Raw genomic sequence first — 12,439 nt, forward strand, 5'->3', positions numbered from 1 at the left:
TGATCCTTTTGGTGATAACCTTAGCAATTTTAGCATGCTTTTGTACTTATCACAGTCTAAAAGTCATCAGTATCTTTGTTATTCTTAGAACACTATAAATTCATTCCCTCCCAATTTGTATGCTATCATATTTTAATTCACCATTTTAAGGAAAATTTAGCAGCAAAGAGCACTGTTGTCATTGTTTTATATAGTCAGTATGTTGTTAACATTACCTACATGTATATTTGCACTTTTGTTTTTCATTTATGTTTGCATCTCAGATCTTCCTTATAGGATCATTGTTTTACTGCCTTTATAATTTCCTTTACTGACAATCAGCAGGGGACAAACTCTCTAAATTTTTACTTCTTTCAGATTACTTTCATTCTATACTTATTCATGAAAGATAGTTCCTTTTATATAGAATTCTATTTTATCTCAGCACATTGCAGTATTATTTCACTGTCTTTTGGCTATAAATAAATAGTTTGGCTTCAGTATTGCTTTTGAAGACACCTGTCTCTTTGCTTCCTTGAAGGTCGTTTTTCTCTATCTGGCTGCTTTTATGTTACTGTTTTTATTGTTACAAAAATTTCACTGTGCTATTTCACTGTCTTGATTTCTTTTTAATAATCCTGTTTAGAATTTATTAGGCTTCATGGATATTTAGATTAGTATCTTTTTTGGTTTTAGAAAGTTTGAGAAATTGCTAAGAATCTTGTCCTTGCCTCATTCTTTTAACTCTTGCAGGATTCCAGTCAGATTTTTGAGTAGAACTTGTGACTCTGTCTTCCATGTCTTTTAATCTTTTTTTTCCCATGTTTTCTGTCTCTTTGACTCTGCTGTGGGTCTGGGTAATTTCCTCTGACCTGTTTTCCAGTTCATGAATTCACCTTTAGTTTATCTAATCTGTTAAATTTGCCCAATGAGTTTTTATTTCTAACAGTACATTTATTTATTAGAAGTTCTTTTGGTCCTTTTTCACATCTGCTTGCTCTGCCTCTGGTGTTTTATTTCCTTGTTTGTTGTGGGTATGGGAATGAGGGAGCATGTGTGTGATCTGCTTGTTTTTCTCAGAATTGTAACTTGAAAAATGTTTGAGGTCTAGGATAATAAAGTTGACTTTCTCCAGAGAGGATTGTGTTGACTTATATCAGTTGCCTGGGGCCCCTTCCAATCCTTGACTCTTAAATTCTTGGCTTGAGGTTTTTCAGAACACCCAAGTAGTATTTTAAGCCCCCCATGTGAGGGCTGGCTTGTGGTTTTGAATTCTCAGGGGAGATAGTTTTTCTTCCTTCTCTTCAATGTCATGGCTTAGGGCAGAATTTTTTTTTTCCCCTTTAAACAATTCCTTTGGAATATGGAAACTCATTTCTACTTTACCCCCCTGCTTTTTTCTAGTGTCTTCAGATTCTCCACCTTAGGTAGGTCAGTATTCTTTGTCTTCTGTTTCTAGAGGCCTGCAGAGCCAAAAAGTAAATAATTTAGTTTACCTAGTTTGGCAGATCCCTTCAAGGTGAAAATCAGCTTTACCAAACTTAATTGACCTTTCTCTGTTCCTGTCTTCATTTAATATTTGTCCTGAGTATTCCTTGGCTTCTTGACATCTTATGAATGCGTTTGAGAATGTCTTAAATGTTTTATCCAGTACCTTTGGTTGTTTTTAGTAGGAGGATTAATGCAGGTTCTGTGTCCACCATGCTGCTGGAAACAGAAGAGTCTCTGTGTTTTTTTTTTTTATATTCTCAGTTAGATTTTACTCTCCTTGAGAGAAGTAACCATGCCTTGGACTTTCCTGGTCTTCTCCATAAAGCAGTCTCAGTGTTCAGTGGACACTCAGTTATACAGGTAGATGTGCGGTTAGGAAACACTTTTATATGTTTAATATCTATTTTTTAACTTCCTAATTATTTGGTAAGGTTAGTTATATTATTATTACCTCTGTTTTACAATTCAGTAAACTAAAACTTACGGAGAGACTGGATACAAATCTGGTTATTAGATGGGTTTAGATTTAGATTCATGACTTTTGACGCATAATTCTGTGTCCTTTCTACTACAGTATGGTGCTTTTTAATTAATGTTGACATTTCTTGATTATTGTCTCTAGATGTAAAAATTCTGGAGAAACCCCTGGATTAATAATATCTGGGTGAAATTATCTCTAAATTCTCACCTGAAACTGTTAGCTGAGCATTCACTTTGCTTAAACTTTTATCAGTGACTTAAAACAGTGTATTTACTTCTGTTACAGAAAGCAGAAAAAAAGAAAGAATTGCTTGCAAACTACTATGTATAAGATAAATAAGCTACAATAGTATTTTATATAGTGCAGGGAATATAGCCAATAGTTTATAATAACTTTAAATGGAGTACAATCTGTAAAAATATTGAATTAATGTGTTGTAATATAATATTATAAATCAACTATAATAAAAAAGTTAAGTTTTTTTTTAAAAGAAGGAATTGTTCTTTTTTGCTATTGCAGCATTGTGCAGTACTTCTGTTGTATAATATAGGTACATTGTTTTTTTCTGACAGGTGTGTATGTAATATAGATTGCAGTGGATACAGTTTTAATCCTGTGTGTGCTTCTGATGGGAGTTCCTATAATAATCCCTGTTTTGTTCGTGAAGCATCTTGTATAAAACAAGAACAAATTGACATAAGGCATCTTGGTCATTGCACAGGTAAAATTTATTTTACTTATCTAAAGACCTGTCTTTAGTATAACATATGCATACTCTTATTTGCACATTTTGGTAGTGTTCCAACTTTGCAAAATGAGAAATCTTTGATGCTTTATAATTACTATGTATTTTATAATTTTTTTTCTCTTACTAATGTAGCTTTTTTTTCATTTATTCTCATTTTCTCAAGACACAGTGATGCTTCTTGATTGTTTAATTACTAAGCTGATCCTAACATGGACTTGTAAATATAGTTCTTAAAGGTAGTCTCAAATTTGTAATGGTTGTAGTTAAGTGTTTGTCAACTTACTTTAATTATAGCAAAACTATAAGTATTGCCTATATATCTTCATATTTTTTTCCTAGAGCGTATGGTTTATTTTGTTTTCGCATTATTCTCTCTGTGGTTTTTGCCCCGACATGTTATGTACTGTTAAGAGATTTTTGCTATGAAGTTATGGAATATAAGGAAAAATTATTACCTTCAGTTTAAAATTCTTTTTCCTCTTCTTGCTTTTTTGTCATAGTTTAGAAGCTATGATACCAGCTAAGAATGAGTTTTTGTTTTCTTTTTTCTTTTTCTTTTCTTTCTTTTTTTTTTGGCTGTACCCATGGCATGCGGACATGTGAAAAGAACCTGGCCAGGGGTCAAATCTGAGTCACAGCAGTGACAACATCAAATCCTTAACTGCTAGGCCACCAGGAAACTCTCAGTTTTTGTTTTCTATGCCTACTAGAAATGTCCCATCACTAAAGGCAGAGGTTTTCATCCTTTTTTTCTTGGCAGTGCTCACATGGGCTAGGATAATACATCATTTCCTAGTAACAAACAAGGGCCAGACACATTCTCATGGGCTAGGATTGTCATCTTTCCTGCTTACTAGGTCTAACCACCCTCCCTCCCCCCGCCTCCCTTTTTTTTTTTTTTTTTTTTGACTTCATTTATTAAAGGGGTATATTTTATCTGGGCTAAGGGAAAAAAATCCTAACCCAAAATTTGGTACTTTATACTGGTAACAAGTTCTTTGTGAAGTTCTGAACAACTGATTATGGTATCTCTGGTCTAAGTTACCAGAGAGTGCCCAAGACGCTCATCCTAGGATTTCTAGGTGGGGTCAGGTATGTGTATGAAACTGTTTGCTGATAGGGACCCCATGTCGGTGGACAGTCCACTTAGCTTTGATCTTGAAGAGGTAGCATGGTTGGCATTTAGAGCCTCAGTTGAAAGTGTAGCATAGAGAGAGAATATCTTTTCTGAGGAACTGGTATGTGCTTGAATGGTACTACCTGGAATTTCAAAGTCAGAGCACAGTTGGTCAAGCTCCAGGATTTTTTTTTTTTTTTTTGTCTTTTTGTCTTTTCAGGGCTGCACCCCCAGCATGTGGAGATTCCCAGGCTAGGGGTCTAATTGGAGCTGTAGCCACCAGCCTACGCCATAGCCACAGTAACGCCAGATCTGAGCTGTGTCTTTGACCTACACCACAGCTCACCACAATGCTGGATCCTTAACCCACAGAGCGAGGCCAGGGATCAAACCCGCAACCTCATGGTTCCTAATCAGATTCATTTCTGCTGCACCATGACGGGAACTCCAACTTTTTTTTTTTTTAATCCTATAAAAAAAAAGGATTTTGTTAATAGATTCATAGTGATTTAAAATCCTTTGGAATAGTTGATCCTTAACTTTTATTTTGGTCTCCATGTATGCTGACTATACCTCCCCTTTCCCCCAGCTATATATTGGGAGGCTAAAACTTGTGCTTCCAAACAGATGTTTTATGGTTCATGTACCATCCCAGACCTAATATAATTCACCAGTCAGGGGTCATTTTTATAGTCAGTTTGGTCTGATAACACAGTTGAGCCCCCCCGCCCCCCGCATTTAATCTGATATTTTTCCAGGGTGACAGTGGCAGGGGAAGGTAAATCTCGAGACCACTATCCTTTGGAGAAAGGGCTAATCCTTTCTCTTCAAGATATGTATTATTTCAGTTTGTGCAGGGAAGAGTTTTTTTAAGCAGATGGTATTTGAACTGGCGTCTGAATGAAGTTAGCCTGTTGTTCATGCAGAGTGCATTTATTTCTGAGATGCCTTGCGGCCTGAGATAAAAGTGGCACAGTACATCAAGACAATGGTGGAAAATGTGGGCAGGATAAATGGACAGAGAGTTGGGAAAGACCTGGAGCATTTGGAATATTTAGGAGTTTGATAGTGTGAAACTTACTATGTATCTTAATTTGAAAACTGTTTTCTCTTATAGACACAGATGACACTAGTTTATTGGGAAAGAAAGATGATGGACTACAGTATCGACCAGACGTTAAAGGTATTGAATCACAATTTCCCAGTTTTGGCCAGTTACTGAAATATGGTTGCTAGTTGTCCTTATTACTTCTACTTCCATTATCATGACCTTGCCAGCTTTGTTCTTTGTAGCAATATACATTATTCAGTTGACTATTAGTGATAATACTAACTTAAATAGCTAAGGTGCTTCTCAGTTCACAGAGTACTCTCATATATGTTTTTTAAAATTTATTTTTAATTAATTAATTATTATTATTATTATTGTTGTTGCTTTTTTTAGGGCTGCATACACTGCGTATGGAAGTTCCCTGGCCTTTGCGTTGAATTGGAGCTACAGCTGCTTGGGATCCCACAGCAACTTGGGATCTGAGCCATGTCTGCGACCTGCATCGCAGCTCACGGCAATGCTAGATCCTTAACCCACTGAGCGAGGCTTGATTGAACCTGCATCCTCATGGATGCTAGTTGGGTCATTAGTTCTGAGCCACAACGGGAACTTCCATCATATATGTTTTTTTTTTAATTTTTATTGAGTTAATTGTAGATTCACATGCAGTTATAAGAAATTATACAGAAAAATCTCTCATATTTGCTTTCATTTTATTTAATTTTTTTTTGTCTGTGCCTGTGACATGTTGAAGTTCCCAGGCCAGGGATCAAACCCACACCACAGCAGTGACCCCTGCCACTGCAGCGACAAAGCTGGCTCCTTAACCCACTGCGTCACAAGGAAACACCTCTCATATTTGCTTTTAAAATCCTCTTTACTTCTCTAGAATCTGCTGTTAACATTTGCCCTCTGTGCACAGATCTTTGAATCTTGTTCCTTTGCCTGCAATTCAATATTCATCCTTCTAGTCTCAGCTTAGAAGTTGTTTCCTTTTGGGTACTATCTCTTGACTGTTAAATCTAGATAAAGTGCCTCTCTTATATACTCCCCTGTCCAACCCCTTAAGCTACTCTAAGTATAATTGTCTGTTTTACTCATCTGTATCCGCCTCTAGGCTATGAGTTCTATGAGAACAGGAGAACATTCACGTTCACTTGGGATTTCTAATACTTAGCAGAATGTCTGGCGCATATGTAGAAGCTCTGTGTATGTCAAAAGAATGGATGCAGCTCAAAGAAGCTACAGGATTTATTTGTACAAAGTCTTCATGTGTAGTAAAGGTCAGAGCAGAGGTCGGATTCTAGGTCTCTTGACTTTAAGTCCAGTGTTCTTTCACCTCTCATTTTCATATTTGTTATTTCATTTGATTCTTAGAACTACTCTGAGGGCTGAGGACCAGTGGGCACAGCGAGGTTATGTCTAGTGAACAGAAGCAGGTCTCAATCTTGGGACTCCCTGACCAGGGCTTCTATATAATTGCTTTTCCACACTTGCATCGTCTACCCATTTATTTTCTTTGGTTATCTTGACGGACACTTTTGAAGATGTGCGATCTACCTTTTATGCCTAATTTCTAAAAAAATATGCACAGTGAGAATAGAATCTATCATGGAATGTCATAAAAATTAAATGAGATAATGCATGTCAAGTGCTTAGAATACTATCTGACATACTCATAAGTGCTCAATAAATGGTAGTGGTTATTATCATTGAATAATTTGTTATTTCTGTCACTTGAATCACGCTAAACCTGAATCAGTTATATCCCATGAGCCCCTGAAATATCAGTTTCCTATATTGATACAAAGTGCTATATTTAAAGTAGGAAATCTCTGTATTCCCGTAGGAGACATAATAGATCAGTGCCAGTTTTATTCTTTATACTGATAGTACGTGACCAGAATAGGAAGGCTCTTTTTCAGTAGGTAGAAGCTCCTACTTAAGGCAATTTGGGGAACTGTGTAAGCCCAAAATACTTGTCTGCCTTTGGTAAAATTACAGGGATAATTTAGTGCCTAGCCACTTTTGAGATACTGCACATTCTTTACACATCAGAATTTGTTTTTAACTCTAATGAAATTATCATAGTCAGTAGATAGAATTTATTAAGTTCCTACTTTATACTGGTTATTTTCCTGGACACTTTTGGTGGATGGAGAGCTATCTGATACATGACATCCATCTTTAAAGAGCTTGTGATGCCATAAGAAATGAATATCCCCTACGTCTAACCAAGTAGAAATTGGTTATTGTTGCAAAGGGTCCTGTTAAAAAATGCAGTGAAAAACTCAGAAGAGATTACTGTTTGGTGGGGGATCATGAAGACCTGAGAAACTCATGGAAGAGGTAGAATTTGAGCTGAACCTTGAAGGATGGTTAGGATTTGAAAAGAGGTCAAAAGGATATTTAAGCAGGATGGAAGAGCATGAGCAGAGGTGTGGATGCAGATACTGTGGTAGATGTACTGATAGTGGCTAGGAATCCTCTTTTGGCTAGAGAGTAGGTTGGCTTGAGTGGTAGAAGTGAAAGGTAAAACTTGAAAGGTAGCTTGGGGCCAGATTGTATACTGTCCCAAATGCTATGTTATCCCAGGGAACTTCAGCTCCATTTGTGGGCCAGTGGGGGGAATCATATATTTGAAAAAGGCAAGGCCACAGAGTTAACAAGTTGAATGCATTTTACCTGGAAAGAATTGTGATTATTATATGCCTTGGACTGGAGGCAGGCAGGTCATTTAAGTAAACTCAGAAGGAATCTATCCTGCTTAGGTATGAGGGATGGAGAGATCAAGTCAGATGACTTAGATGGTAGATTCTCTTTATAGAGGGGAAACGTGTTTAGGGGTATGGTAAGGGAGGTGGCTATGGTAGAGGTGATTAATTTTGTTTTGGAGTTTGAGTTGCTTGTGGAACTTACCCACATGACTTTGCTTATTAATGTAAATGTGTGAGCCAGTCCTTGGATCTAGAGATGATAACTGAAGTCCTGAGCATGAGTGAGAGAGAGTATAGAGCTGCATGGTCTGGTAGAATAGCCGGTGACCGCATGTGGCTATTTAAATTTAAATTAAAATGAAATAGAATTCACAATTTTGTTTCTCAGTCATAGTAGCTCTATTTCAAGTGTTCAGTAGCCACATCTGACCCATGTCTACCATTCTGGACAGCACAGATATGGAACATATCCAGAATTGCAGAAAGTTCCCTTGGATAGCACTGTTATTTAGAAAGGAGAGGAAGTCCCAATGAAGACAAAGCAGAAAGAGGATCCAAAGGGGAAAAACCAAGACAGGTACAGTGGCACGAAAGTCAAAATAGAAAGGTTGGAGTGCCCGCTGTGGTATGACGGGATTGGTGGCATTTCTGGAGTGCTGAGATGCAGGTTCCATCCTCTGCTGGGCACAGTGGGTTAAGATCCAGCATTGCTATAGCTGCAGTGTGGATCGCAACTGTGGCTTGGATCTGATCCCTGGCCTGGGAACTCCATATGCTGTGCAGTGGCCAAAAAAGGGGGAAAAAAAAGAAAGAAGAAGGAAAAAGTAGAAAGGTTGACTAGGAGTTTAAAATGCTGCATAAGGTATTAGAAGATGAGCATTTATTTGAAGACAAAGGTATCATTGATGATGTGGGACCAGGGAGTTTCTAGAGAATTAGGAGATGAAATCCTGACTGTGAAAGTTAAATACTCTCATAGTAAGGAGTAGAGATCAGAAGGGAACTTGATTTTGTATGTTTACTCCATTCACTTTTGTTTTTTTGTTCTCACAAGCATTTATAGGAGGCCCTTGGTAAATATTTGTGTCTGTAGTACATAAGCAGGACTAGATAAGTAGGATTTAGGGATGGAGGCTACAAAGTGAAAAGCAGGAGCGCAGCATCAGCAAGAAAAATTGGAAGATTGGGAGTGCTGTTGTGGCTCAGCGGAAACGAATCCGACTAGTATCCATGAAGACACGGGCTCAATCCTTGGCCTTGCTCAGTGGGTTAATAAGCATCTGGTGTTGCCGTGAGCTGTGGGGCAGTTCACAGACATGGCTCGGATCTCGAGTTGTGGTGGCTGTGGTGTGGGCCAACAGCTGCAGTTCTGATTCTACTCCTAGCCTGGGAACTTCCATATGCCATGGTTGTGGCCCTAAAAAGACCAAAAAAATAAAAAATTGGAAGATAGTGCTTGGTAGGAAATCTTATAAAGCTGCGCTCTTGGAGAAGAGTGTTCCTGAAATGAAGTATTTGAATGCCCACCAGGGTGGCTGAATTAGCGCTTTTCTTGGGCTGTTGGACAACCTGTGGTAAATGCTGAAATTGCAGTGTTAGGAGCTTTGTTGTAATGTTGAAATCATAAAAGATGTGATGGCTGGACATGAGGTGGGTGGGAGCTGGGTATGTGACATTTTAAAAGCTTGATTATAGAAATTTCAAACATCAGTAAATAGGAGAGTTTAATCAACCTCATGTACCCAGTCACCTTCAACAGTTAACAGTCATTCTTGTTTTGTCTCTGCACCTCCACCCACTGGATTATCATTGTTCTTATTTTTACAGGTTTTTTTTTTTTTTTTTGAGGTATGATTAACATACACTGAAATGCACAAATGTTAGCTATCAGTTTTGACAAATGGATATACTCCATCTGCACTATACCTTCCACAGTCTACAACATTTGCATCCACCTAGAAAGTTCCTTTGTGACAAATGACATTTTAATGTGGCCATTTTTATCCAAAGATATTTTCATGCAACCTAAACTCTAACCATAACACCTTTTTATTACCAAGACATTCTCGCTTCATTCCTGAGCTTCACCTTCACCCCAGCCCTCACCCTATCTTTGACCTCATCCTCTCAGTAGTCTCTGCTCCTGCTGATCAGGGATATCAGACACACTAATAATATGTTGTTTCCATTACCTAATGAGTGTTGTTTCCGTATTTTAATACAGCTTGTTTGCCCTTTTAAAAAAGGCCTTGATCAATTTCCTTCATCCAAAGGTAAGACTGTGCCAGTTGCTAGATCACTGAAGGAAGGCTGGGGGCGTGTGTTGTGGAGCATGGTAGAAAGTCAGGATGTGGCTGGTTAGAAGGCTGTGTAGGTGGATGGGACAGACCCTGGGAGAGGAAGGTTGGTGAAAGACGAGAGTGGGATGCTGATCTGGAGGCGACAGGTGCTTAGCACAGCAGGGGGAGGTGGAAGGGAGGGGATGTAGGAGGAATGTGATTTTGGTGTATCAGGGGCATGAAAGGAGTACTTACTAAGGGAATAGATGAGGAGGTGGATGAGTTTATTCACAGTGGAAAAGGTGTTTCACTGGGCAAGTGGACTGGCTAGGAGAGAAAGAGGTAGTGTTGATAAGGAAAACATTGGGATTTAGACCGGAGAGATCAGGGGGTGTTGGAGGGGGTGTTGGAGGTAGGGAGGAGTTTCTACCTAGGGAAATGATTCTCTGATAGGGTCCAAGGAGACTAAGGTTAGGGAAGGGTGTATTAGTGATGGGGCTTGGGGTGCACAGTGGTGTAGGTGAAGCCAGAGAGAGTATATTGAATTTCTGAACCTTAGAGGTGTATAAAAATAATGAGCCCTAGAGTTACTGATGCAGGCTTCAGTAGTTGTTGTGGCCTCAGCAGCACCTTCTAGGTGCTTGTCTTCATTGTTAATAGCAACTCCTGATAACTTTATTTGAGTGGTACATGGATGGACCAGGACAAATAGCCAGTGCAACATGCCTTGGCAGATAACCCATCTGGAGCTGGGTTTTCTTACAACATCACTTAGAACCATACTCTCCTTTGTATTTGAAACCACTGCCTCCAGTGACAGATTTGTTTCTGGATGCTTCTGTGAGTGGAAGGAGCCACTGGGTGACCAAGAACACTTAAATTTTTTTTTTTACTGAAGTATAGTTGATTTACAATGTTGTTCATTTCTGCTGCACAACAGAGTGATTTGATTATATAAAAACACATATCCATTCCCATATAGGTTATCATAGAATATTGAATATATTCCCTTATACTTTATAGCAGGTCCCCCTTAATCATTCAAGCATACTTTTTATACTGTATGCACACATGTGCACACTCGCATTTGCATGCACACATACACACACACATTGTTCAGAAACTAGCAGTTGCAGCTGTTGTTCACAGAGCTTGTCACCACTCACCCAAGGGCATTGTTTAGACAGGACCATTCTGTGCCCAATGCTTGCTGTTCGAGGCTTCATCGCTTCCTTTGTTTCTGAAACCGTGCTTTATTACATCTTTTAAGCCTTTTAATCTCTGCTCTTTGAAGTTATCTTATTTTCTTGGCTTGGAGAGCTGGTGCTTGGATGTTCCACTTTTGTCCGTTCCCTACTCACTCCCAGGCTAGCTCGGTGAAAGAATAGTGTGACAGTTAAGAGCTTGTGCTCTGAAGTCAGACTTGGTTCACACTTAAAGACTGTGTGATCTGATTGCTCTGAGCCTCATTGATCACATCTGCAAAGTGGGGGCAGGACTGTCTGCTGCCCAAGATTACTTTGAGTATTAATTGTTGTGTCACTCAATTTTTGTTTTCTAACAAAACAATGTCGGTAGCCTGGCTGTGCTAAAAGTTCTTGTCATTGGTGAGTCTGCCTGTCTACAGCATGTTTTATATGGCTCACGAGAGGCAGTAGGCTGTTCATCTGTTCAGCAGTTATTAATCCAATGTCTGGTGCTTTCACATGTTTAATCCTCATCACAACCATGTTATTGTCATTTTGCAGATGAATGAAGCTGAAACTGAGATTTTGGTGGCTTGTGTAGAATGGCAGCGAGCAGAACTTCTGACTCTAAGCCCTGGTGCTCATTCTTTTGTATCACAATTATTCTAGAAATCAGTTCTGCCATCTTGTTTGTTTTCTTCAGAATATTAATCTGCTATCAGTTATCACCTTGTCGAACACTTGTTCTCTACCTTAATCTTTCTCTAAGCACCTGTTTTGTATATTCAGCTGCCTCATGGGTCTTTGCACTTAACGTTTTGTTTACATTGCCACCGCCTGAAACTCCAGGGACTATTATAGTGTCTGGAAGGTGACAGGTGCTTAAAAAATACCTTTTGGGGGAGTTCCCGTCGTGGCGCAGTGGTTAACAAATCCGACTAGGAACCATGAGGTTGCGGGTTCGATCCCTGCCCTTGCTCAGTGGGTTAACGATCCGGCGTTGCCATGAGCTGTGGTGTAGGTTGCAGACGCGGCTCGGATCCCGCGTTGCTATGGCTCTGGCATAGGCCGGCAGCTACAGCTCCGATTTGACCCCTAGCCTGGGAACATCCCATATGCCGCGGGAGCAGCCCAAGAAATGGTAAAAAGACAAAAAAAAAAAAAAAAAAACCTCTTGGAGGACTGGAGGTCTAAATTTGAACTTAGTTTTCTATATTCTCTCTTCTGAGCCTCCTGTCATTAGGCTTACCTTTAGAGTCATTTCTTTGGCAATTTAAAAAGTTGTGATGAAATGTATATAACAGCATGGGCCATTTTAACCATTTTTTAAGTATATAGTTCAGTGGTATTAAATAAATTCATGATGTTGTGCAGCCATCACCACCATCC

At 39.0% G+C, this 12,439-nt stretch overlaps 1 protein-coding gene across 1 annotated transcript in view; it reads left to right on the top strand.

Moving 5' to 3' along the window:
• The window catches only part of TMEFF1 (transmembrane protein with EGF like and two follistatin like domains 1), a 93,449-nt gene that overhangs the window by 58,302 nt on the left and 22,708 nt on the right, over positions 1 to 12,439 (top strand). The window contains exons 6-7 of the mRNA XM_047768047.1: positions 2,524 to 2,672; positions 4,934 to 4,999. Coding sequence (XP_047624003.1) covers positions 2,524 to 2,672; positions 4,934 to 4,999 — 215 coding nt within the window. The remainder of the gene's footprint in view (positions 1 to 2,523; positions 2,673 to 4,933; positions 5,000 to 12,439) is intronic.

Source organism: Phacochoerus africanus, chromosome 2, assembly GCF_016906955.1.
Source record: "Phacochoerus africanus isolate WHEZ1 chromosome 2, ROS_Pafr_v1, whole genome shotgun sequence".
NCBI lineage: Eukaryota > Metazoa > Chordata > Mammalia > Artiodactyla > Suidae > Phacochoerus > Phacochoerus africanus.